General features: G+C 36.3%; 4 protein-coding genes across 4 annotated transcripts; all 4 read left to right on the forward strand.

Moving 5' to 3' along the window:
* Nucleotides 1-5,459: 5,459 nt before the first annotated feature.
* On the forward strand, nucleotides 5,460-8,599 carry LOC107043745 (WD repeat-containing protein 63). Its single transcript, XM_015265358.1, has one exon. It carries the CDS (start codon nucleotides 5,460-5,462, stop codon nucleotides 8,406-8,408), a length of 2,949 nt encoding a protein of 982 aa, XP_015120844.1. The 3' UTR covers nucleotides 8,409-8,599.
* Nucleotides 8,600-13,801: 5,202 nt separating this feature from the next.
* Nucleotides 13,802-17,920, forward strand: LOC107044268. The gene is made up of 5 exons (XM_015266071.1): nucleotides 13,802-13,921; nucleotides 14,979-15,116; nucleotides 15,556-15,735; nucleotides 16,186-16,308; nucleotides 17,391-17,920. The coding sequence occupies exons 2-5, from the start codon at nucleotides 15,003-15,005 to the stop codon at nucleotides 17,463-17,465; spliced, it is 492 nt and encodes a 163-aa protein (XP_015121557.1). The 5' UTR covers nucleotides 13,802-13,921; nucleotides 14,979-15,002; the 3' UTR covers nucleotides 17,466-17,920.
* A 634-nt stretch (nucleotides 17,921-18,554) lies between these two features.
* LOC107044377 (protein singles bar) lies at nucleotides 18,555-20,946 on the forward strand. Its single transcript, XM_015266239.2, has 4 exons — nucleotides 18,555-18,936; nucleotides 19,029-19,211; nucleotides 20,509-20,649; nucleotides 20,725-20,946. Exons 1-4 carry the CDS (start codon nucleotides 18,787-18,789, stop codon nucleotides 20,797-20,799), a joined length of 549 nt encoding a protein of 182 aa, XP_015121725.1. The 5' UTR covers nucleotides 18,555-18,786; the 3' UTR covers nucleotides 20,800-20,946.
* Nucleotides 20,947-22,140: 1,194 nt separating this feature from the next.
* On the forward strand, nucleotides 22,141-26,702 carry LOC107044394. The gene is made up of 3 exons (XM_015266259.1): nucleotides 22,141-22,344; nucleotides 26,212-26,350; nucleotides 26,419-26,702. Exons 1-3 carry the CDS (start codon nucleotides 22,293-22,295, stop codon nucleotides 26,579-26,581), a joined length of 354 nt encoding a protein of 117 aa, XP_015121745.1. The 5' UTR covers nucleotides 22,141-22,292; the 3' UTR covers nucleotides 26,582-26,702.
* Nucleotides 26,703-27,107: the final 405 nt, after the last annotated feature.

Here is a 27,107-nt window from a genome sequence, read left to right on the forward strand (position 1 = left end):
TTATCTATAGAAGTTCAACAGAAATCAAATAGAATTTCCGGTTGAATTCGCCAGTTATTTCCATGAAATTTTAGTGTCCGGTAAATAAAACAAGATTTTGTTTCGTTTACAGTTTTGTTTAAAAATTGTTAATTGCTCGGAGTTTATTATCTCCATCGTCACATGATAGCCTCGCCCTCATTATGCACTCTGCTCTGTTTTTCCCTGTGAAGATGGCCGGCGTTTACTCATGGTGTTGAGCCATTTCCTGGCAGACTGCCAACGTAAACTAGAGGCGATTGGTCGCCAATAGATTCTCCACTTCCTGTGTAACTTTTGATTCTCAGATCTAAATGCACTTTGTTATGGATCGAGACTTGTACGCTGGTGACTTTCATGCCTGAGGTATTTTGGGAATAAATCCGGGGGATTTCGAACTCAAACAAAATGTGTTTGTGACATTCGTCGCTTATCAGGAGGTAATTTAGAGTCAACTGAACTGTTGGAAAGTAATTTTAGAAATCTTCTGTGATAAGTGAATCACATGAAGTTCACTTTTACGCTTTTGTTGACTAATTCTTTAATTTTTGAAAATTGATAGAAGTTATAAGTTCCATTTTTACAATAATTTTTTAAATTAAAAATGCTTGGAAAATTGAAAATTGTTGTTGGATCGTTTAAATGTTGAATATTTATTTCGCTGAATTTTCAAGATGAACAAGAAATTACTTGAGTGGTTTGATGTTAAATTGAATTGAAGTTCACAACATTGAAAAGTCTTATGCAGTTGTTATTTGATTTAAAAAATTCCAACGTATGATCCAGCTAATTCTATATTCCTTCGTTGAGAGTTATGTGATTATGCTACCTGCCTCACAATTCATCGATGAAGACTTGGAATCCTTGGGGGGTGATTATTCAATTCTAGAGGAAGAAGGAAGGAAATTCATGCCTGTCCTTTCACATTTGTTAACGAACTAATAGAAATTCTAAGTTAATTCTGTGAAATGAAGAATTCCGCAGCTCTACTCCGCGTTACATGAAATAAGAATACATATTTTATTACGTTAATTCTGTTAGAAATTTTGATAGAAGTCCGATAGAATTTCTAAGCGAATTCAATGCAATTTTCGAATCTTTTCATTTTATAAACTCACAATTTTTATTTTGATAATAATTTTTTAAATGAAAAACGTTTTGAAAATTCAAACCGTCATTGGACTGTCTAAAATTAATAAATTTATTTTGTTGAATTTTCAAGAGGAACAAGAAATTTCATAACTTATTTAATCTTAAACTGAATTAAAGTTTATAACATTGAAAATTCACATGCAGTTGTTACTTGAATTAAAAAAAATTCCAACGTATGATCCAGTAGATTCTATATCCCTTCCTTGGGAGGAATTCATCAATAAAAAAATTGAATAAAAAATTCTCTGGAATTCGCATTGGAAATTCTATTGAAGAATTCCGCAGCTCTATTCCGCGTTTTTTTTTCTCATAAAAATACCCATTCCATTACTTAAATTGAAAAATTGAATTAAAGTTCACATTCTATATTCCTTCCTTGGGGGGAATTCATCAATTAAAAAAATTGGATAAAATTAAATATTGAATAAAAAATTCTCCGAAGTTCGCATTGGAAATTCTGTTAAAGAAGTCCGCAGCTCTATTCCGCGTTTTTTTTTCTCATAAAAATACCCATTCCATTACTTAAATTGAAAAATTGAATTAAAGTTCAAATTCTATATTCCTTCCTTGGGGGGAATTCATCAATTAAAAAAATTGGATAAAATTAAATATTGAATAAAAAATTCTCCTGAATTCCTATTGCAAATTTCGCTGACGAATTCCACAGCTCTAGTCCGGGTTAAAAAAAACAAAAATACACATTCTATTGCTTCAATTCTATTAGAAATTTCGATGGAAGTCCACTAGAATTTCTAAGGAAATTTCCTGAAAGTTTTCGTACATACAGAAGTCATATAAAAATCCCGGTGTCAAATTTCATTCTCCTGTTATTGGCGTCACCTTTGGCTCCCGAGGAGGAAGGAAGCCTCAAGAACCGCACCCTGTATACATTTTGAGCAGTTGTATGCGCCAGCGAACTCAACCCATGAACGGTCAACCCGTTTGGCTGTCTACTTTCTGGGTTTCCTCACTCGATCGCGCCTATACTCGGTTATAGTGGATGCTACCCGGACAGTTACCGAGCCGTGACTGCATTTGGGTCATTGGTGAGGCATGTGTACGTTCATTGAACCGTGCTCAACTGTATAGCTACCGGCTATCGGTGCTCCTAGTACATCGTGACTAATTTAAACACATGAACTGTTAAAAACCTCGATAGTGACACTTTCGTCTGTCCGCGCACGAAGAAATTTCAGGGGAAAACTTGAGGAATTCGATAGAAATTTCTATTGAATTTCTATTGAAAATTCTATTCGTTTTTTTAAATTAAGCAGTAGAGATCTCAATCCGAAGTCTATTAGCTGTTAAATGATATTAATGGTAATGTCTCAATAGAATTAGTTGTAGAGAACAATCGAATTCTATTGGTTTTTCTATAGAATATTTTCCATTGTACATTTTTGTTTAAAAAACGCGCAGATCATTTGCGGAATTTTTCAGTAAAATCGGCTGAAAATTAATAGAAAGTTCAACAAAAATCCTATAGAATTATCTAGTGAATTCAACAGAAAATTCTATTGGATTTCTATTGAGAATTCTATTAGTTTTTGGCCAATTGTTTTGAAGAATTCGGCAGCTTTACTGCGCGTTTTTTCAGTAGAAAATGTGCAATAGAAATTATTTTATAGACAAAAATCAGTAGATTTTCATTTTTCTATATAAATTTTTCTATTGAGGCATTTTCTATAGAAATTTCCAGACATGAATTTACTCCATGAAAAAAAAAAACAAACAAAAAAACTCATAAATTTTGAGCCGAGAAATTCCTAGAGAAAATATCTCAATAGAATAAATTGCATAGAAAAATCCAAATTATCGACTTTTTCTATAGAATATTATCCATTGAACATTTCTATTGAACAACACGCGCAGATCACTTTTCGAATTTCCTTTCTCATAGAAAATTCTATAGACATCCAATAGAATGTTCCATGAGAAAGGAAATTCTATAGACGCCCGATAGAATTTTCTACGAGACAAATTCTACAGACAAAAGAGAATATAATTCTATAGAATCTATAGTCAAAATTCTATAGACATCCAATAGAATTTTCAGCAGATAAAATTCAACTGAACTTCGAGCGATCGTTTCACATTCTCTCTTGGATCGGGCGTCAGTCTTGATGATCTCACTCCGCCATATCCGAGTCGTACACAATTTCGGTATGATAAGCCATTGATTCATATCGCCGGAAGTATGATTATAAGTCTATTTTTACTCGTGACAGCACCGATCTCCAATTCCCGTAAAAAATTCTCGCCAAACCGTGAAACCTCAAATCACCGATATCTCCGAATGCAGCGGTCCGATTTGGACGAGTCACGTCTCGTTTTCAAGCTGACAAAAATATCTTGAAATTCAAAACAAAAATCTTCAAAATTCACTCCGCCGATCCCCAGTTATCCTCATTTGAAGACAACCGATTTTTCAACTTCGTTTCTCTTTTTAGTTTCTTTTTCTTTTACGCAACAAAAATGCATTAGAGTGTCCGCATTTTTCTCCTCGTACTATGACCTCCAGGACAACTCACCTAGAGTTTAATCATCAATAACCCAACCCAACGGCTAGTATTGCGTTCTCGTAATGACTTTTTGCAACGAGACACGTCTTTATTGTGAAGAGGCATTGAGTGGACGCGAACTCGTGCGTCTCTCTATTTTTAGCTGCGACACGGATGAAAAAATTTAGGGGAAAAACCTAGCGGATTTGTTAGAACATTTTATTAAATTTCTATTGAACTCTTTATTGGTTTTTGGCCGATTCTATTGAAATGTTTGATAGAATTCGATTTTTCTATATAACTTATTTTTAAAAAAAGTTTTCAAGTGTTCTCAAATTTTCCAAGTTTTTTTGTTTGATTTTCTTGTTGAGAATAAAAGAACAAGAGAATGAAGAACTAAAAAAATTGAGTCGAGGAAATTCTACAGAAAATTTCTTAATAGAAAAAATAGTATAGAAAGACAATTCCCTTTTTTATTAGAAAATTCTAACGAAAAAAATTAGACAATTGGAGGGGAAGCATTTCTATAGGAAATGTCTCAATAGAATAAATTGTATCGGAGAAACGCGTAGATGAGCTGCAGAATTGTCCAATGGAATCGGTCAAAAAATAATAGAAAGTTCAATAGAATTTTCTAACGAATTCGCTAGGTTTTTCTCTGAAATTTTTTCGTGCGTGGATTCCACGAATGGAAATTTGCCGTTAGAAAACCACCGCTGAACGATATTCATCAACACCCTATTGTCTCCTTACACCAGAAATCGTTATTTCAAGCAGTCTCAATCGCACGCGAAATTAAAATCCCTTATTACTCTATTTTGCAGTCGTAAGACAGTTTATACAACGCTAGAGTCATTCTATCACAAGTGAAAGTGAAAAATATTGTCGGGTTCACTGATTATGCTTTCCACATCGCGCCCGGTTATAATATTGTCAGACCGATGGAAAAGTTGAGTAAGCGATAAAAAAGGAAAATTCAATAAATTGTTTTGAAATATCTGTAAATCTAAATAAGATTGCGAACAAATCATGATAATTTTTTTTGTAGAAAACATCAGAATTTCATCTACAGCGAATCATTTACATCAAATGAAACTCCATTTTCGGAATTTTTGTAGTAATTTCAATAATAAATTTGTTAGAAATTAATTAACTCATTTATTTTGATTAAAATGTTCTACATTAATCGAATAATTCATTTATTTGAAATAAAAGTTCTACTAAAGTTAAATAAATGATCTATTCAACAAAATGAATGAATTGACTTTATTTTTAGCTAATGTTTTTTTTTGTTATTATTAAAGAAACATTTCTTCCTGCTTAAGGAATCATTCAATCGATTTGAATACAAATGCGAATAAAAAATGAAATTTATTTCATTTAATCAACTATTTCTCTGGGAACTACACGGAAAAGTCTTCACAATTTTTTTCAATATCTCCCTTAGACTTTGAAATATTTATCAAAAATTGAAAAAAAAATTGAAGAATTAATTATCTATTCGTTTTGTATAAAATTTTGAATTTTAATGTTAGAAATAAAAATAGGGAACATTCAGATGAATTTTTATTCAATCTAGATAATCATCTAGACAACAAAAAATGAATAAAATGAATCAAATAAATAAAATAAATTAAAAAAATCTAGATAATCATCTAGACAATAAAACTGATCCTCGACTCCAAGGGATACGTTTAATCGATATCCGCCCTAAACAAAGAGCCCACCCCCTATTCGCCTTCGCTCTCACCCATCTATTCAAACTGAGCTTCACTCTCGATCAAAAAAATGCCGACGAACAGTCCGGACTGGCCGTCCAGTTGGTCGCCCCCGTCCAAAAATATCGCGAACCTCGTCGCGATCGAGTTGCCCCACGCGAATCAACTAGAATTAAACTGCACCAGCAACGCGGACGTATTCCTGGAATACCCATGGGCGTACGTGCCCCGGGAAATTCTGTCGAGAATCTCCGGCGAAGCAAACTCCGCCCTGGAGCCCTACAAGGCCCAGATCGAAGCCTACAAACCGGAAATGCATCTGATTGGTTACGCGTCCAGCGAGCTTCGCTCGACGCACTACGTCCTCTGCCTGACGGAAGACGTCCGCGACGAGATGGTGAGCCGAAACCGTCAGATAACGAGAAGCATCCACGAGCGGGTCACCAGGATGATGAGGAAGGCACCTCTGAGAGGTCCAAGCATCCCCGACGATCGCCTGGACCACGACGACACCTTCTTCAAAAGCACAAGATCTCTCTTCGAGATTGAGATCAGCCGTAAGTCGTCAGCCCCAAAGGACCCGCCAAACTTGTCGGACAGACCTAGCGAAGCCACCAGAGACGGCTACCTGGACATCCTCCTGCCGCCCACCTCTAAATTCTCAAACGTCCGGATGAAGCTGGTGACGAAATCCCTCCAGACGAACCTTCCGCGGACCGCGACAAGCGTGCAAACCTACCTGGGCTACCCGAAGACCAGATGGACTCAATACGACGACAAATCACCGTCCAGAGAAAGCGAGAAGCCAGAGCCTGAGAAGCCTACAGAAGAAAGTAGTCCAACAGGTCACTCGGAGCCAATCACTTCGACCAACGAGAAGACGACACTTCAACCGAGTGTCAACGAGACCCTAGAGAAGCAGGCGGAGTCATTGAACCTCTTCTTCGAAGCGAGCCTCCCCGGTATCACAGACTGCATCAGATATAACTCGGAAATAAACATGCACTCCGACGACATCGAGAGCCTTGCCAAATGCGACGGCAGTCCGGAAGCATCAAGAGTGATTGATTATGATCTGCATGAGAGCTGTTCTCTGGTGGATTTCAGGGCCACCAGGGGCAGGGTCATCTCCGACGTCGCTTGGCACCCGAGTCGTCCAGATTACGTAGCTATATCTTACGTCAAAGCCGACAGGTGTGATCCCAACGATCTTTTGGGCAGTTTGGCCGGCCAAATTAGTGTAGTTGCCGTCTTGTGGTCGATCGCAGAACCTTTGAAGCCGAAGTTGTTCCTGGGGGACTGTAAGAATATCAAGGTGATATCCTTCTGCCCTTCCAGGGGCTCTGTCCTCGTTGGCGGAACAACCGGCGGACAAATCGTAATGTGGGAGTTGTGTAAGACTTTCGAAATCATCGATGAAGGGTTGACGGAAGGCTGCAGTCGATTGGAATCTTGCGCCTCGTCAGATCCTGGGGACTCCCACCTCCTCCCAATCAGGGCTATTCACTGGCTGCCGACTTCCTGCAGGCTAGAGCCCAACGGAAAGCTGAGTAAGATTCCGGATAACATGAGCATGCAATTCATGACGGCTTCTGAGGACGGGACAGTCGCCTTCTGGGATCTTCTCTGGCAGCCGAACATGGTGACGACTGCCAAGAATCTCCTGAATATCGTGGCTGCTAAGATGTCGTTGACCGAAGGCTTGGAGAGATTGGACAACATCTTCCGTCCGCACTATCGGCTGCACATCGTTCCGCCTAAGGAGACGGCTAGTCTTACGGTTTTGGATCTTTGTCCTGCGGCAGCTGAGGCTTACGATAGCATTCAGATGGATGTGATCGATCCGGATCTCAACGAATCTTCGAGGAGGTTGTGGGTCAGCTCGACTCAGGGGGAACTCCTGCTGTGCAGTTGGAAGGGACAGGAGTTCGACGAGATCTCTCACGAGAATGTTGACTTCGCTGGTCGATCTGCTTTAATTCATGACGGACCTCTCGTTAAAATCGTTCGGTCTCATCACGTAACCGATGTCCTGCTGACAATCGGCGGAAGTGTCTTTGCCCTCTGGAAGGACGACTTCCTCAGAAGACCCCTTCTCTGGAGGAAACGTAATTGCTTGTACACCAGCTGCTGTTGGTGCGACAAGCCCGGAATCTTCTGTGTGGCTAGAAAAGACGGTGACCTTGAAACATGGGACATATGCCGGAAGACTCGTGAACCGGTCCACGTACAGACTATTTCTGGAAAGTTGATAACGGGACTGCACACGGGGTCTTTTGATTCGAGACTCATCGGTGTTTGCGATTACAGCGGTGCTTTCAGAATATTCAAGCAAGTGTGTGAAGACAAGTCGAGTGGATCTGAGAGGATTGAATGGCTGAGGAAGTTTGTGGATCGGGAGGTGGAGAGGAATCGGGAGTTTTACAGCTGGCAGGACGATTATCTCGGGAATAATGAGGTGGCTGTGACGAGGAGGGAAGCCAGAGCAGCTGAGGAGGCGAGAAGACGTCATGAGGAGGCCAGGGAGAAGTTCCTGAAGGATCAGGAGGAGATGATCAGACTCAAGGCCGAACGTCGAGCCCTGAAAATCCCAAAGTCCAAGGATACTATTCTGAGGCTGGAGAATATCGAACGAATGAAGACTGTTTTGCTGCAGAAGAAGGGTTTTGACCCTTGTAAACTTGATCAAGCGAGATCTCCGGTGGTTCAACAACAGGAAGAGAAGCTGATTAGGATGATTAAGGCTGAGGAAAAAGTCGCCCATAGAGACAGTTATTTCACGCAAGCGTTGGCTGTAGAATTTCCGGATGCTTGTGACGACGCCCACGAGGGAGAAAATGGCAAGACTTGTGATGACTTCATGGACGTGATGAGTGCTTCGAAAGATGAGGATGACTATGCACGGGTGAGGGGGGAAGCGATAGAAATTCTCAAGGAGAATCCGACGATTCCGATGTTTGATTGGAATGTCGTGATGAGGGAGAGCCAGCGAAGGAAGGGCTCCCCGAAGAACCAATAATTGGCACATTTGAGGCAAGATGGACATGTTTATTGTCCAGATAGTCAAGACTAACTAGAATTTCGAAATGGATTTTGTCGACTTCCTTTCACAAAATTTTTAAAATCTTTTATCGCCTGTAGACGGGATGTATACTTCCTTGATTTGTGAATCATTCTGTTGTTGAAGTTGAGAAATTAGTATAAATTTTATTGTTTCTGGTTCCAGGTCCTAGGAATTATTTGCATGGCGTGCGCCTCACCGTCTTGGAATGGCGCAGCAAGCTGGTTTTTATTTGTAGCAATAACATCTTTCATTGCTACTCTCCTTTGGTGCTTCATTTATCTGCTGGGCATTCGTGAAGCTCTGAAACTACCCATCAACTGGCTGCTAACGGTAGTACATCTTTATTCAATCAATCGTGAATTAAATTTTTATTGGACATTTTCTATGAAAATCGGTCACAAACTGATCGAATTCCCTAGATGCGTTAAATTTTTTTATGACATTTTTTCGTGTCATATTCTATTCTGTGTATAATATTGTCTGTAAAGAAAATGAAGTAATAAAAAATAGAATACAATCATTCAATATTTTCAGGAATTATATAATACTGGGATCATCGTGATTCTGTACACAATCGCATTCATCGTTCAGCTTGCCGTCTGGGGCCCATCCACTTGGTGGTACGCTAGATCAGCGAATATTGCAGCTGGTGTAAGTACTATCGCGAATTATCATAAAAAAATACTTATGAGTTCCTTTATCGTCATTATTCTTATTATCCCTTTCTTCTATACAACTGATTGTCTTTTTTACGATTCTATCTCTCCCCTCAGCCCTTCGATAAAATGTTGATAGAAAAATTTTGTTTGTACATACTTGAATGAATTTGAAACACCACATTTGAAGAAACAATCAGAAAGCTCACTTTCAGGGAAATTCATGAAAAATTCGAAATTTTCAACAATCATCATAAAAATCAAATCAACCAATAGAGCTATCGTAATCATCTTTTAACTTCGACTTAATGGCATTAAAAGAAACATTTTGAGCTATGATTGAATTCATTTGAAGCATGATATTCAAAGATATCCCCGGAATTCTGATTTTCAAAAAATACAACTTTTGCAAAATTTCAAATTAATCAAAATAACGATTATTGCTATCGCCTTCATCTTCGAACTCGGTCAAAAGGACATCCAAATGAATTTTTGAAGCCATCATTCAATCCAGAAAATTTTTTTAGTTATCGTGGGACAACCGATTTTCGAAAAAAACTCGAAAATTTAAAAAACTAATCGATGAATTAAACTTTAATTAATGGCGATCGATAGGGCTCAACAATGCCTCCATTTGAAAAAAAGATTCAATTCCATCCCTTCATTAGGGAACAATTAAAGACAATTAAATGTCAAAATAACAATTTAATGTTTATGATTTCCAGGTGTTTGGAATTTTTAATACATTAGCATATGCCGCCGGTACGTATTTCCTCTACTACGAATTCAAGACTGGTTCGCAGTGAGGATGCTGGGAGTACCTGAGAGTTGCGTCAGCACCCAATCACACAGGATTTAACCTGCCGTCTTCGAGCAGGCCATATTGGCCAAAAAAAAATTTATTTTTCACGACTCGTAACTCCTTATACATATTTATATACATTTAAACTAGATCTATTAATGTAAAATTATTCGACAATTCTGGTTTTTTTTCCATTATTATTTAAAAAATCTGTATTCACCTCAAAATTTCACGCAAATGGTTCTTCTATCCAATTTTCCCCGATGAAAAAGTGATTATCAGGTCTTGAAATATGTTAAGAAACCGTGAATCCTTCGGTGAAATGGAGTACAAATGTGCCTCATGTATTTTCATAACGTGAAAGAATATATAAAATGAAAAACTCTTGCTCTATGCTTCGGTAATTCATGTCACAAGATCATTGAAAATTTTATCGCCATCTTCCGCAGAATCATGCAAATTTGCACCACTTGATCATAGTAGATACGTATATTTTCTCATGTATATAAAATTCTATTATACACTATGTATTTCGTACTAATATATACTGTGAAATTCCTGCCCATATCGAGAGTTGCATTATGAACTGGAAGTCTTGATGGATAAATTGAGAAAGTGGAGATAAATGTTAATACTTCTGAGCGAGGGGGAATTATTTGTGAATTCTGGGGATTTTCTGGAATTTTATTTGGAGTTCATCAAAATATTTAGAGATGTTTTTGTTTTTTTTTAAATTTTATAATCATGATTTTTAATTTAACTTTTTTTAATTTTATAATTATGATTTTTAAATTATTTGAGAATTTTTTTTTAATTAAAAAGGAATTCTTGTGGATTTCTATGGATTTTACGATGTTTTTTTGAAGCTTTTGGAATCATTAAACTCTGTGAAATCATTGAATGTATTGAGTTTGATTATTTGTATAAGAATTTGTTGAAAATTATTGCATCATCAAAATGGTAAATTTTTTTAATATCTCCCATATTTTTCCAAAATCTTGGAATCTCAATGCAACAACTTTGGAAAATTTATGTTGATTTCTGTGAATTCCACAATACATCTGATAATATTTCTAGATATATTCAAAATTGTCATCAAAATTGCTCGAGTTTTTTCAAATACTTTGATATTTTTCTTCAAATCTGAACTCAATAGCTTGAGATCTATCGAAATTTCTATGAATTTCTAAGAATTTCATAAATTTTTTTCATGTTTTTAAAAATTTTCGGAGTGATTATCCCCTAAATAAATTAAAAAACTGAAAAAAATCAATACTTCTCAGCGAAAGGATAATTATTCATGAAATCAGGGAAATGTCCTGGAATTTGATTTGGATTTCGTAAAAATATTTAGAGATGTTTTATTTTTTCAATTTTATCATCACAATTTTTAGATTCTCTAAAAACGTTAGATTTTTTTTCAAATTGACATGAAACTCTTATGGATTTCTGTGGATTCTACGGTATTTTTTGACGTTTTTAGAACCCCTAAAATCCACGAAATCATGAAATGTTTTCAACTTTATTATTATTGATACAAGTATTTTTTTAAAATAATTGTTATCTTAATGGAAAAGTTTTTTTAATTCTAAATTTTTTAAATTCAGTCTTAAAAAATCTCGTGAAATTGTCATGAAAATTGCTCAAGATTTTCTCAAATTCTCAATCATTCTTTTCTAAAATTTTCTAAAAATTCCCCTCGCTTCCGATTGAAATCCCGACTGCAGGAAACATAACGAATTTTGAATGCCTACTTATGCTACTTAACATTGGTACAAATTATAATTAATATAACTACCCATGTATATCGAATGTAGAATCAAATAACTGTCAAGTTGTCACAGCGAAGTGGAGAATACTTCATTCCTGAAGTACTTCTGAATTTAATCTAAAAGAGAAATATATTTACACGAAAGAACATCGACAACTGCATTTATCTAATTGTGGAGAATTTCTATTTGTAAAGAGGAAGCTCAGACGCCTAAAATACTGTGTATGGTGGAGTAATAGCTAGTAATCGCGCCCAAATGGAGAAACAGATGGCCTTATTGATTCTCTTCATGAAAAAAATATGTGAAATTGATGAGAGAACATTTTTCCCTTTGGGCGATGTCACAGATTCGGCAGTTCTTCGTTTAATTTTCTTCATTTTGTTTTGTAATCTGAGATTTTTTGAAATTTCAGTTACTTGTATCAGGCCATGGATCAATAAAGTTTAATGTTGAATATTTTTTGCACACCACATGGAGAAAAAAGTTTTAATATTGAGTGAATATTAAATAAATGAAAATCCTTAGAATTTAGAAGTTTTGAAGCCCTTGGGAACTGCATTCCGAAAATGTGCGCACTTTGTCTTCTCTGGATGGTCACTATGAAATCGGGAAATATTTGGAAATATTTGAATGTTGATAACACTGATAACAGGCTCACGACATCTCCAAGAATTGCCAACATGCATTGAGAACATGCCGAAGTGCGAAATAAACGTTATTATTTCAATTTTATCGCATTCAACGTCTAATTTTAGCGGTGACGCTATTTTGATACTTAAATATTGATATTTCCCTGTTTCTCGGGACGTGGAAAGTTAATATCTCGCTTGATATTGGAGAACAGATTCAAATGAAACGTTTTTATTTTCCCAAAATTCAACATCTTCACGCATGAAAAAATTCAATTTTCATTTTCATTTTTATTTTACTTCATCTCTAACCAACAGCGCAAGGCTAATTACGAATAAAAATATGAATACATAAATTTTAACGGAAGATATTCGATAGAATAAGTCAATACTATTTGATTTTTCGACGCAATTATTCTATTGAGATATTTTCTATAGAATTTCCTCAGCGCAAATTTTCCAATTTTTTTTTATTCTATTTTTCTTTTCGGTTCATCAAGAAAATGAAACAAAAAACTTGGAAAATTTGAGTCGAGGAAATTCTATAGAAAATATTTCAATAGAAAAATTGAATTCTATTGATTTTTTCTATAGAATATTTTCAATTGAACATTTGCATAAAATCGGTCAAAAATTAATATAAAATTCACTAGAAGTCCAAAAAAATTGTCTCGCGAATTCGCTAGGTTTTTCTAAGAAATTTTTTCGTGCGTGTTCTCACATTTAAAAAGACTAATCCCGCCCCGTCCTATTGATTGTCCCCCGGCCGCACGAAAGTGAAATTTTCATTCTTGAAAAAAATTTCCACTCGTGAAAACACCCTCCTTAATGTATGCAACGCGAAAATCTTAAATGCCCGAAAAAAAATGGCGAAAACAATTTTTCCAAAACAATTTGGGCTTTTCATTCCAAAAACATCAGTCCCCAACTTCTGCGTATCATTTTTCTGTTCTGTTTATCAAGAAGATCAAGCAATAAAACAGCAAACTTGAGCCGAGGAAATTCTATAGAAAATATTTCAATAGAAAAATTGAATTCTATTGATTTTTTTTATAGAATATTTTGAATTGAACATTTGAATAATATCAGCCAAAAATTAATATAAAATTCACTAGAAGTCCAAAAGAATTGTCTCGCGAATTCGCTAGGTTTTTCTAAGAAATTGTTTCGTGCGTGTTCCACATTTAAAAAGACTAATCCCGCCCCGTCCTATTGATTTTCCCCCCGGCCGCAAAGTGAAATTTCCATTCTGGAAAAAAATTTCCACTCGTGAAAACACCCTCCTGAATGTATGCAACGCGAGAATCTTAAATGCTCGCAAAAAAAAATGGTGAAAACAATTTTTCCAAAACAATTTGGGCTGTTGATTCCAAAAACATCAGTCCCCAACTTCTGCGTATCTGAAATTTCCCGACCTTGAGCAGTCCAGGGAGAGGAGGGAGTATTGCGTGTACCCCAGACTTCTCTCAATGTGTTGGTCGCAAGTCGCGGTGTGTGATATCACCGATGACGTACACCCGCGGAATGGCGACGCGAGTCATAAGGTAAACACGCACCTCCAGTCGATTGCGGTCAGCCGACGGACAACAATCTATATCTAGGTGATAAGGTACGTTTCAACGCACCCATTTCGCCCAGTCCCTTTAAATACGGTAACATCTGCTGACAAGTGTCACCCATCAATTCCACACTATTTCCAATTTTATTTCATTCATTGAATGTATGTCAGGCTTTTTTTCCCTTTCTCATATTACGAAATCGTAATTTATAAATAGATATGTTGTTGTGAGTTGCACACATCGCTTTTATATTCAATTTTTTAATGATTATATATTAAACATTAAGGAAGTAAATATATTATTTTTGTTTCATTAATTTTTTAAAATAAATTGTTATTTTTTCCATTTTGTTTAAGAATGGAAATTTAAGGAAAAGACGTGAAAATAGATTGTGTTTGAAAAAACAAATTATTCCCAGAATAATAATAATAATAATAATAATAATAATAATAATAATGATAATAATAATAATAATGAAAAGGTTTTTCTAACACAGTATTTTTTTAATTCAAAAATTAAAAATAGAAATTAAATTTTCTTATAAACATGAAATTTTTCTCAAACTATTCAATTTTTTTTTAATTGGTAAAATCAAGAAAGTGAACGCATTATATATCAATATATATTCAAAATATTACACGATATATTAATAATGAAAAAAAAGAATGAGAAATTTTGTGGCAAAAAACATGAAAATTAAAAATTAATTGCATAAATTCTTCTTAACAGAGAGAAATAATCATTTACAGAGGAATAATAATTATTATACTGTTTTTAAAATATTAATATATAAGATTGATAATATATTTATATATTAATATGTGCCCACACTATTTTAATAGAGGAATATAGATGAAACTCATAAAAATGAGATTTCCATCAACTAATTTGTTTTTTTTTTAATGATATGCGTTAATGCATGGTGTCAACGCTATTTTCATACTATAATACAGTAGTATATGTGCGCGTCATTTAATATGTGGGTCGGCCCACGAAAACACGGCCTTGTCCCGCTTTCTTCATTCGGAATGGAACTGAAGAGGATTGGAGATTAGATGAACGAAAGTAAATAAATTCTTTCCAATTTATTTCAATTTCAATTTTCAGGGAGCGAAGAACAATTACGTCATAATGTCGCACACAGTGACTGTGAGGACCGCAACGGTCACCACGAGCACCTCCAGCATTCTCATCAACACGGGATTCATGAAGACCTATCGGGGAATTCTTAAAGTTCTGGAGTTTGTTAGTAATTTAATTGCATTTTTGCTTTGCATGGAGTCAGTAGCGAAGCTGTGAAACGGTTTAACCCTCTTACCTGACCAAGCTTCTCCCCACTGTCCCTGCGCAGCATGCGTTTGGGCCCTCCCCACTCCAGCGTCAAGAAAGCAAATAAACGCCATCAGGTTAGAGGGTTAAGTCGTTTTAGCCCTTAGCCGAGTTTTCGAGGAATATCTCAGGATCTAAACGAGATAACGAAATTTCCGCGGAAACCTTTTTTGTAGAGCAGATTAAGGGCTACAAAAAAGGTCGTGACAAAAATTTTGCTATCTCCCCTAGATTTCGAGATATCCTTTTAAAAGTGGACAATAGTCAAAATCGACTTGAACCGTTTCACCGCTTCGCTACTGAAATGCATTTTAAAAATGTGGCGTTTCGGTGGTGAATTAAATTTTTATTTCAGATACTGGGGATCATCTGCGTGGGAATCATGGGCTATTTATTCGACTACAGCGTTGCTGTATCACCCGGCAGTTTGTTTTTCTTTCTGATGATCACAACTTTCATGATCGGAACTTTTATTCTGGTCTTGAGCTCTTTGTTTTCGATATCTTCTGAAGCGATGATCTCCAAAACTCTTTATGTGAGTAGATTTTTTCACCACCAAGTTTGACCCTGGTGACCCCTCCTTCATTCAATTTTTTTTAAACCCTCGAGAGTTTTGCGCCATGAACTCGAACTTTGCGCCATGAATTGTCAGTCAAAAGGGGATGAAAAAATCTGAAAGATGGCTTAAAAATTTGTTCATTACGTAGAAACCCGATGAACCGAGTTGAGGGTGATTTTAAGAGGCTGAATAACTTTAAGAACCGTTTAAAAATGCGAGGTGGATGTGCCGCCATGTTTGAAGCCCTTGCGGCAGAGGGAGGGCGCCCACACGTGTGATCCGCCTCATATTTTTGAACATTTTTTAGATTATTCATCGTCTTCAGAGAAAGAACAAATTTTTCAAGCTATTCTCCAGATTTTTTTTATCCCTTTTTGTTTTTTTCACTCTCGTGGTCTCTTATTTAGTGATATTTTTTATTATTAGGAAGTATTGTACCATGCTGTTGCATTTGGTTTGCTGCTCGCAGCATCCATAAACTTCATGATGCTGGTGAATGACGAGAGGCGAGGGGTTACGAGAAACTATAATCTTCACGTAGCGGCCGGAGTGAGTGTCATCAGATCAAATAGATCCGTTACTAGGAGGTGATGCATCGACTCAAGATCTGTACTGTGATTTCATGCGAGGTCGGAGATGATGCATTACATTCCATTTTTTTCGTATTTCATAAATATTCGTAAATACCTAACGAATTCAATGAAAAATGCTATTGAATTATTATTGAATCTTCTATTAGTTTTCGGTTGATTTCATTGAAAATTTCTACTGCTTATCTGCGCGTTTTTTTTCAATAGAAATTTTTAATGCAAAATATTCTACAGAAAAAAATCAATAGGATTCCATTGTTCTACACAACTTATTCCATTGAGATATTTTCTATAGAAATTCCTCGGCTCAAATTTTATGGGTTTTTCATTGGATTTTTAAAATGAAAACAGTGGACAGAGAGAATGGAAAAAACTTCCTACAGAAAGTTTCTATAGAAAGATGAAATTCTACTGTTTCTATTAAAAATTTCTATTTCTATTTCTAAAAGTTTCTATTAAAAATTTTCTGCAAAGAAATCCGAAGAAACCAATAGAATTCTATTGCATTTCTATTGAACATTATATTAATTTTTGGCCGATTCTATTGAAACGTTCAGCAGATTATCTGTACATTTTTTCCAATAGAAATGTTCAATGGAAAATATTCTATAGAAAAAACCAATAGGATTCAATTTTTCTATACAACTTAGTCTGCCGAAATATTTCCTACCGAAATTCCTCGACTCAAATTTTCTTAGTTTTTTTGTTTTTAATTATTTAATGAGAAGAGAAAAATCGAATGAAAAAAATTGAGAATTCATTTGGAGAAATTTCTATAGAAAATGTCTCAATCGAAAAATTCCTTAGAAAGATGAAATCCTACTAATTTTTTCTAAAAAATAGTTTTTTTTAATAAATACCTGCAGGAAAACTGCGGGAAATTATTCAATAGCATCAGCCAGGAAACTAATAGACTTTTCAATAGAAGATTAATAAAAATTCAATGAAATTTCCAATAGAATTCGCTAGGTTTTTTTTTTAATTCTTGAAATTTCTTTGTGTTACATTTTCTAATCTCATAATATTTCTCTCATTTTGCAGAGTATGAGCCTTGTCAATACAGTATTATATCTCCTCAGTACGATATTCGGGATTCGATCGTACAAAGGACTATAACGCACAGTCGCGAGCCCACCTCACGATTAATCAAAGTTGCGTAAAGCCAATGCATTCTCGTTATCTGCAGATATCTCCGATGTAATCGGCGAATTTTTCACTTATTTTTGGAGCAAATATACACTCACAGATCGTCGATATTTACATGAGCTCATGAAGTCTGATCGTTGAAAACAATGTACGCTTAATCCAAATCGCCATTTCTAACTTAGTTGTATTTTTTATCTAGTTCACACATAGATTGCACAATTTATTTACAAGATTTTTTAACCAATGATTTTGATTTATTTTTCTTGAGAAAAATTGACATTATTCGCAGCTGATCATTGAAGCTGATGAATTTGTATGAAATTTACAATTTGTACAATTTATAATTTACGATGTGTGTAGAATATCTCTAAATATTTATACTGAATGTTTGGAATAATTAAATAAACTATTGTATATCAATAATACGTATATCTTGTTGACTCTCCATACATTTACGTTTAATTGAAAACAAAAAAATAGGAAAATGTGAGTTGAATCTGAGTTGAATAAGTTGTTTAGTAAAATCGAATTCTATTGAAATTGAATGAGAAAAAATGTGACGATAAGCTTCGAAATTTGTCAGTTCGCAAAGTTTTCCAATGAAATTCTCCGTATTTCTAAATTCTCACGGCAAAGAGGAAACGACAAATTTTTTGTCAGATTTTTTCAATGAAAAGAGAAGACAAATAGATTGAAAAAAATGGATAATTTATGTGAATGAATTTCTATAGAAAAAGTTATACAAAAAGGACGAAATTCTACTGGTTTTTATCAGAAAATAGTTTATTTATTTAAAGCAATTTCAACAATCTTCTAGCGAATTCGCAGTGTTCCAGTGAAATTCATGGTAATTCAACATTCTCAATATAAAGAAAACCCAATAAATTTTTTGTGAGATCCACTTTTATCATGATTACCCTCGGTATGCGGCCGCACGCTCATCACATGTATCGTGGCGCGTGCCTAAAATAGACTCCTTTTCCACGGATGTTGTCTCGACAACGATGCAGGGGGTGCAACGACACGCGTGCTCATTGAATGCCCGTGAGAACCCCCTTGTTTCAGTCTCCATCCAAAAGTCAGTCTTCAAACATTAAAAATTTCATTTCTATCCAGCATTTCTCCTCGAGCAACTGCAACTGCCACATTTGAATTTTAAAAATCCCTAATTCGACCGCACAAAATTGATTGATGAGGCAATTGAGCTAAATTAGAATTAAGAGAGTTGGAGGCAGTGAAAGTTGTCGAGAAGATCGGAGTTTTGTGAAAAGTTTAGCTGACAAAGGGAATAATGAAGACCGGTGGAAGGCCAATCATCAGAATGGCTCCGGAGACGGCTTATGGAGCCGGTGGAATCGAGTGCTGCTTCTGCCGATGTTGCACTTGCATTCACATTGAATTCTTTAAGACTCTTCCCGGAGCTGTCAAAATAGCCGAGACGGTGAGCTGTCGTAAATTAAAAAATGTTTTGTATTTTTTTCGGGGTCAATGCCGGTGTCGAGTGGTGCTCACACGTATTTTTTCACTGCTCAGGTAATTAGCGGTATCATTCAGAGTCTCTTGATAAATTACGGTCTCCGATACAGCGCGACGATTGGTTCAGCCTTCGAGGGATCATTGACGACGTCATCAGCATGTTTTCTCACGTCATCTGTGTTACTAGCGTGCTACATTGTTTCTAAGAAATCGTATGGACTTATTCGCGCTTCATTATTTGTGAGTATTTAATTAAGGGTGATTGAGGGGAGCGGATTTTTGGAGTTGCACATTCTTTTTTAAACATGTAAAATTATTCCGGTAGTTCCAGAGTAATTGTAATTCGTCATGAAAATTTCTTAGTTTATCGTAATGCGTGTCTCGATGGGTTATCAATGGTTATCGAGATATTTCAAGTGAGATTGGCACATTTTCTTGTCAATATTAAACATTATTATCAATGCCACTAGGCCTGATAAACCGCGATTCCCATGCGATTATAATCCTCGCCATCGTCAACACAAATTAGTCGGGAATTACTCTTATCGACCTGGTGACGTAATCTGCTATCTCCTAGTTTACCACAGACCATTATCCAAATTTTTGTTCCCTTCATTTTCATATTTTGATGTGTAAACGTCCCAGCCCTCGTTATCGAAATTTTGTGGTAGAGTAATCCCTGGTAAATTTCATGTAACGAAAAACCCAACGGAAGTTGCGCAGTCGACCACTGCGCATGGCGGGAATACGATGCGCGCAGTCATGTGTACATGTACTACGGATGCACTCTCGAGTAAAGGTGCTCTCGCTGACGCTACAATGCCCCACTGTCAATTGAAATATCTCGAAAACTATTGAGAAGTCATCGATACATCCAGTGTGACAAATGCAGGGAATTTCATAGCAAATAAAATGGTTTTCAACTCACATCTCTACGAATCGTAGTTCTCAGGATGTGGACGTTTGTGGATAGGAGCGCCCCACGGTGCACGCGCTCTCTCAGAAACTAAAGGTCTTAAGCTACTTAATTAAACAAATGATAACATCTCGAAAATCATAAGTCGTAGATGCATGAGTAAAAAGCCATTTCATTCCTCATAAAAACCTTCTCAATAATTACACACCAGCATCATTTTCATATTTTGATATTTTGATGTGTAAACATCTCAGCCCTCGTTATCGAAATTTTGTGGTAGAGTAATTCCTGGTAAATCTTATGTAACGAAAAATCCAACGGAAGTTGCGCAGTCGATCACTGCCCATGGCGGGAATACGATGCCCGCAGTCATGTGTACATGTACTACGGATACACTCTCGAGTAAAGGAGCTCTCGCTGTCACTACAATGCTCCAATGTCAATTGAAATATCTCGAAAACTATTGAGACATTGAGTTTTTGACAGACATGAGTCAAAAACTATTTTATTCGTCTTAAAAATCCCTCACTTCGCCCATTGCTATTCCATTCGTTGAGTCTATAAAAAATCTCTTCGTTACATTCTCCAATTTTTTACTAAATAATTGAAATTTATTTCCAGGAAATGATGTTCAATGCTTTAGCATGCTTTCTATACCTAACTTCCGCATCTTACCTCGGATTCTCGACGAAAATGTTCCTGTGGCCCCAGTACTACATCACCCCAGGGTTCGACGTGTATCCGGCGATGACTGCAGCATATGTGAGTCACCGAAACAAATACTCCGAACCCTAGAATATTTTTTGAGGGGCTGATTTATTCTATTTTTTGATCCAGATGCTGAGTGTCGTCGTGGGGTGTTTACACGGGGCGGACGCGTACTTCTCCTTCCGGGAATACAAGAGGAGGTAATCATCACTTCACTGCGAACTACGAAATGATCGCTGTGTTTCGTGTTGATTAAACGTTGTTACTGCAGTCATACCAATCGTTTCCCTAAGGCTATTATGTTTCTAATGTATTATATTCTCGATTTATTTTTAATATTGATATTTTGTATATTTTCACTGACAGAATAAAAATCTGTGACGGAAAAATTGTATGAAATGAGCTTCTATTCATTGACTATTCAGTGGCTCCGGAACTAACAATACAAATGAGATAAACTTTATCTCTTTTTCAAGTGCAGAGGGAGATTGTTTTTCGAGGGCGTATATGCAGGCCTGGGAAACAGTAAATGTATAATTATCGTGGGCACATTGAACACATTCCCAAAGATAAAAAGCCATCGGCGATAAAATTATTGTAAACGTCAGGCATTTCGTGTCCAGGAAAAATTGAAGGATTTTTATGACGAATAAAATAGTTTTCTATTCATGTTTCTCACAATTCTCGAGACGTTAAAACGTTCACATCCTGAGAACTACGATTCGTGGAGATGTGAGTCGAAAACCATTTTATTTGTTATGAAATTTCCTGCATTTGTCGCACTGGATGTCTCGATGAATTCTCAATAGTTTTCGAGATAATTCAATTGACATTGGGGCATTGTAGCGACAGCGAGAGCACCTTTACTCGAGAGTGCATCCGTAGTACATGTACACATGACTGTGCGCATCGTATTCCCGCCATGCGCAGTGGTGGACTGCGCAACTTCCGTTGGGTTTTTCGTTACATGAGATTTACCAGGGATTTCTCTACCACAAAATTTCGATAACGAAGGCTGAGACGTTTACACATCAAAATATGAAAATAACTTCCCTGCCCGGGAAGTTAATGAAGAGAACAAAAAATTGGATAATAGTATTTGGTAAATTAGGGGATCGTAGATTACGTCACCAGATCGGTAAAATTATTCCCCCACGAATGTATATTTATAATCGCATGGAAATCACGGTCTATCAGGCTCAGTAATATTAATAATACTTTTTAATATTTAAATAATGATTTTTAATATAAAAAATCACATCTTCAAAAAAATGTAATTTTCATTTTAAACGAACAATCAATTTTTATGTACGAACATAATTATATTCCCGCGGCATTTTTCAATTCAACAAGTTTTCCATCTCCGGCAATCATTACCGAGAAATATCCACCTGCATAAGCAGTGAATGGCCCGCCGCCCGGTATTGCCCGTCACGAGAAAGAGCCTTCCACTGTTTTTCTCTCGCACTCGGTTTGTACGCACTTACGAGAGTGTGTCGGCGGCATCTGAGCGCGTGTTGTCTGCCGAAAGAAACGTCAGTTGAATGCGCCAAGCCCCGTGTTCGACAGTTCAGTTTCCTCCAGGATTTTGAACCGGTTGCTACGCTACTCGTTCCCCACTTCCATTCAGTGATTTTTGTGATTCGGTGGGGCTGTTCGAAGGGCTCATATTCACGATCATCTCGATTTTAGTAAAAATGGAGATGAATTTTCGCGTAAATTCGACGAGGGAGAGAAGTGCAGTGGAAGGTAACAATAACATTCTCCCATTCATTTCTAATAAAAAACATTTCAACATTTTGACAAATACAATTGACACAAATTATGTCAACAATATTTGTTAAAGACTTATATTCATTGGAAATAATTATTCAAAGAATAATAATAATGGAAACAATTCATCACGCGACAAAATTTTGTTTTAAAAACAATTTGATATTTGTTTAAATTTCCAATCGGACGATAATATTTCTTATTGAATTCATTTCCTCCATTCGACGTGTTTTGTATTTAAATCCTTCCATTTGATGAGAAAATATTGTGAGGAAAAATTACGGTCCAGAATGGGAAAATTAATTCTAACTAATTCTCAGAAAATATTAGCGTAATGGAGTAGTCGCATTTACAATTGAGATAATATTCTTACGCTCGGAAAGAAGAATATTTCCCCGTCCTTGAGCTTCGGCGAATCCTTTCCCTACCAACAATATATAAGTTCTATTGACTCATGGAATGTCGGAGATAACTCAACGTGTGCCTGGTACAGAAAACATTGAACAGTTGCTTGATTAGCATGACGTAAAACGATTGAATTGCGTTTCTCCGGTGAAAGCCGATCGTCCAAATATATTGCGATCAGCAGAAAAAAGCGTCGAATTACTCGGCCCCTGGCATTTTCACTGAACGGATTGCAATGTCGAATTGAGTAAACGAGTCCTTCAATTCCCCTGATGGAGAAACGATTCGCACTAAACACGCATGACTCAACGAGATTCCTATTTGATCCTCGTTTCGGCTATTCAATACTCAAATGCAAGAAATGAATTTTTAATAGAATAACAATGACGATGTGACAGCAACCCTGCAACTTCGAACGAAATATTTTCCATTCAGTTTCACTTTATGAGAGACATTCTCATCCTGAAATGGCACGGTCTCCGCGCGAATGATCAGCCTCTTGAGCCAAATGTTTCGTTGTTGAAAGCAGAGCCAAAATATCCACATGTTCATGCTGCGTCTTCCAAATCTCGAGGGAAACATGAACAAAGTATTACCAAAATTTTCAGCATTGGATCAGATTTTTTTATTAGACAATCTATCGTCACCAGAGGATGGGAAATTATCCGCAGAATGCGGATTCTCAAAGTCATGAGACCCATGATTCATTGAATTATCTTATTATTCATGTTTGGAAATTTTGTATGTTCAAATGAAACAATTTCTTCCAAACATTTTTTACATGTTGATTTTTTTTCCTCTTCCGTGTAGGATACATACGTATCAAAAAATCGGAGAAAGATGTTCTATAGAACATTCATATAGGATCATTCTATATAGAATCCCATAGTTTCGTTGTATATGATATTCTAGAAATTCCTATAAGAGCCATTTAAGCACTATAAGTTTTCACAATTTCATGGATCTTAATTATTTTTATTTATTATTATTATTCTGATGAAGTTGTGAAAATTTGTTAAATTCCCATTCTTATAGGGTTAACATAGGGATTTATATGAGCAAAAAATGAAGCAATTTCTTCCAAACATTTTTTACTTTTTGATTTTTTTCAACAAACGAAAACAATTGGAAACATGACCCGAAAAATTTCTATAGAAAATATCTCAATGGAAGAAGTTGTCTGAAAAAATTGAATTCCATTGATTTTTTCTATAGATTATTAAATTTTTTCATATTTGTAACGCAACTACAATTCGTGTTTAACTAAAAATATTGAAGATTTTAACAAAAAAAAATTGCACAAATATTGGAAAAAACTTGGACCTCATTCTGCATCGATGATCCCAGGAAATTGATATCCCAGCCGAAATTTCCGTTCCACACACCCTGATATTGCCTACGTGCAGTTGGCCGCGTGAAACACCTAGGATTCTCCCTGAAGGATCCGGGGCATAGGCGCATTGACGTCAATGTCACCGGGGATTTACGACCGAGGCCCAAAGATATGACGTGCATTCTTATTAGATAAAGACATTGACCTGATATGAAGTAAATAAATTAAATGCTTCCTCCGGCGAGAGGTACAGGCATGACAATGTGCATGAATGCAGTGAGGGGGTGCGAACCCATGTACTTCAGTGTTCGAAAAAATCATGGGCAATATGGCTTTAATTGCCTTGAGGGAGGCATTGAGTTTAATTTAGGGGAAAATGATTAGGAATTTTCAAGTTTTAAGGGGATTTCGGGAGAATTCCTAAGTTTTTTGTGGAAGTGTAGTGGGATTTTCACAATTCACTTGAGTTTTCAATTGAAGATGAATATTCACGCACGAAAAAATGTAATAGAAGAACTTGGCGAATTCGCTAAACAATTCTATTGGATTTCAACAGAAAATATTCTATAGGAAAAGACAATAGAATTTGATTTTTCTATACAACTTATTCTATTGAGATATTTTCTATAGAATTTTCTCAGCTCAAATCCTCTTTTTTCATCATTCTATTTTTCTTTTTTTTTATCAAGAAAATCAAACCAAAAAAAATAGAAAATGAATGTCGATTTTCTTAAAAAGATTGAAACAAATTTCATGAATTGTTTCATGAATATAGAATTTAATAAGCTCTCTTCATTGCCACCAATAAATTCAATTTATGCCACTCATGCCTGAAACCGGCTGGATTATACACTCGACGCTTCGCGTCTCGTGTCTAATTCGGCCGGTTTCAGGCTTCGTGACATAAAATTTTGTTCAGTACTTGTGGGGAAATTTCGTCCTTAACGTGTGTGGTTACATCACTTGCCTTCGACTCATGCTGTAAACCCCGCACACGTTAAAGACGAAATTGCCCCACACGTGCTGAAATATACTATTTTCATACAGCTTCGAAAAAATTGATACTTTTCCAAAAATCGATTTGGAATAAGTCATGGCTCAAAAAATTGATAACAATACCCTCTTGATTCTATCAGAATATGATGGGGGTCGCACAATTCGTTGTTGAGTTACAACACATNGCCGGTTTCAGGCTTCGTGACATAAAATTTTGTTCAGTACTTGTGGGGAAATTTCGTCCTTAACGTGTGTGGTTACATCACTCGCCTTCGACTCATGCTGTAAACCCCGCACACGTTAAAGACGAAATTGCCCCACACGTGCTGAAATATACTATTTTCATACAGCTTCGAAAAAATTGATACTTTTCCAAAAATCGATTTGGAATAAGTCATGGCTCAAAAAATTGATAACAATACCCTCTTGATTCTATCAGAATATGATGGGGGTCGCACAATTCGTTGTTGAGTTACAACACATTGTTTATGCGATTTGAAAGAGAAAATCGTTTTTTTCATGATTACTGAAAGAATCATCGGTAATAGCTTTTAAATTAGGGCTTGAAAAGTATACTTCAATGGCTTCTTAATCAAGTTGAAAAATGGTGAGAACAGCATCATTGCTTATCAAGTTACACAATACCGTCATGAGCTTTTTATATAAAAATCTCTACCTCTATTAAACTCAGGTATCAGTCTATTATATTGAATACTTATTCATATTGATTCATGGTCCCGACTAACTTCTGACAGAACCTGGGTTAAACTCTGGCTAAATCCTGAATAAACCCTGATTAAATCTCGGCTATACACTGATTAAACCTTGATTGAACCTTGATTAAACCCGGACTGAAGACAAATTCGAGTCTTGAGAGGATCTGAATGTAGAATTATTTGACAGAACGAAATAATACGCAAAATTTTGATGACGTTTCAATTGATGATAGTAATATGACATGAAAAAATACAAGAAGAGAATAGTGAAATAATCCATTCGGAAGCAAATTTCTAACTTATCAGCAACAACACTCATTTATTTAAAAAAATGCAATTGTCCACCTGTTTACGAATTTCCAGCGAATAACCGAACCGAAATTAAATTTTCAGGTCACGAATGGACAACGACATCCCCGCTGACACCAGAAGAGGAAGATGCAGTAGTAACTCTCGTTATCATAGTGCTCGGCGTAATAATCGCGATCGTCGTGCTATTCTCAATGGGGATTTTTCTCGATTGCAAGCACCAGTAAGAGAATCGCTCCGAGAAAAATCCACTTCCGCCCGTCAATACCATAATATTATCGTTTCTTCCAGAATACGTGACTCAAGGAAGAAGAAGACACGTTTGCGGATGAAGATGCCCCTCTCCCCCCTGAAGAAACACAAAGACGATGGTAGATCCCTCGCATCGGACATGTGTCCAAGCGGAACAACACAGTTCGGAGCAATAAAAATGACAGAAGACGCAGCAGTCTGACAGCCCTACGTCACTAATCCGTAAACCCAGCGAAACGATAAATCCACAGAGAAAAATATCCAGTAAAAATTACGGGACTCACAGTTCGCTCACCGATTACGGAATCGACTCAGAAAATTCAAGTGACGGTATCGTAATTTTTCACGGGGGATTCGGTAAAAAAAACGGAACGCGCTGGAAAAATTCCGTGATTTTGGTAAAAATTACGTGACAGTTCCGTCAAATTTCCTACAACTACATTTCGTTTCGGAATTACGGAAACGATACCTAATTTTTGTTGAATATTTCTCTCCGTATGCGACTTCCGTAACGTTGTTCAGACATTCTCCTGTACCCGGAAATACTCTACGATTTCTCTGGCGCTGATGACGAGCCGGGGAGAGACAGATTCGACAGATCGTGGGGCGGAATGAGTGATAAGGGATCTGGACAATGGGAGGAGTACCTGCCTGTGATATTAATCAATTTCCGTCCTTCAACAGACCTCGAAATACCTTAGAATACGCTATTTGAAAGGGGGAATGGG

This window comes from Diachasma alloeum, unplaced genomic scaffold, assembly GCF_001412515.2.
Source record: "Diachasma alloeum isolate Michigan unplaced genomic scaffold, Dall2.0 Dall_scaffold_00180, whole genome shotgun sequence".
In the NCBI taxonomy this organism is placed as follows: Eukaryota; Metazoa; Arthropoda; class Insecta; order Hymenoptera; family Braconidae; genus Diachasma; species Diachasma alloeum.

Coding starts and splice junctions, on each gene's coding strand:
- LOC107043745 (XM_015265358.1), top strand. CDS start 5,460: ATGCCGACGAACAGTCCGGACTGGCCGTCCAGTTGGTCGCCCCCGTCC.
- LOC107044268 (XM_015266071.1), top strand. CDS start 15,003: ATGTCGCACACAGTGACTGTGAGGACCGCAACGGTCACCACGAGCACC. Junction 15,117..15,555: donor TTCTTAAAGTTCTGGAGTTT/GTTAGTAATTTA, acceptor TTTTTATTTCAG/ATACTGGGGATCATCTGCGT. Junction 16,309..17,390: donor ATCTTCACGTAGCGGCCGGA/GTGAGTGTCATC, acceptor CTCATTTTGCAG/AGTATGAGCCTTGTCAATAC.
- LOC107044377 (XM_015266239.2), top strand. CDS start 18,787: ATGAAGACCGGTGGAAGGCCAATCATCAGAATGGCTCCGGAGACGGCT. Junction 18,937..19,028: donor CTGTCAAAATAGCCGAGACG/GTGAGCTGTCGT, acceptor TTCACTGCTCAG/GTAATTAGCGGTATCATTCA. Junction 19,212..20,508: donor TTATTCGCGCTTCATTATTT/GTGAGTATTTAA, acceptor ATTTATTTCCAG/GAAATGATGTTCAATGCTTT.
- LOC107044394 (XM_015266259.1), top strand. CDS start 22,293: ATGGAGATGAATTTTCGCGTAAATTCGACGAGGGAGAGAAGTGCAGTG. Junction 22,345..26,211: donor GGAGAGAAGTGCAGTGGAAG/GTAACAATAACA, acceptor TTAAATTTTCAG/GTCACGAATGGACAACGACA. Junction 26,351..26,418: donor TTTCTCGATTGCAAGCACCA/GTAAGAGAATCG, acceptor CGTTTCTTCCAG/AATACGTGACTCAAGGAAGA.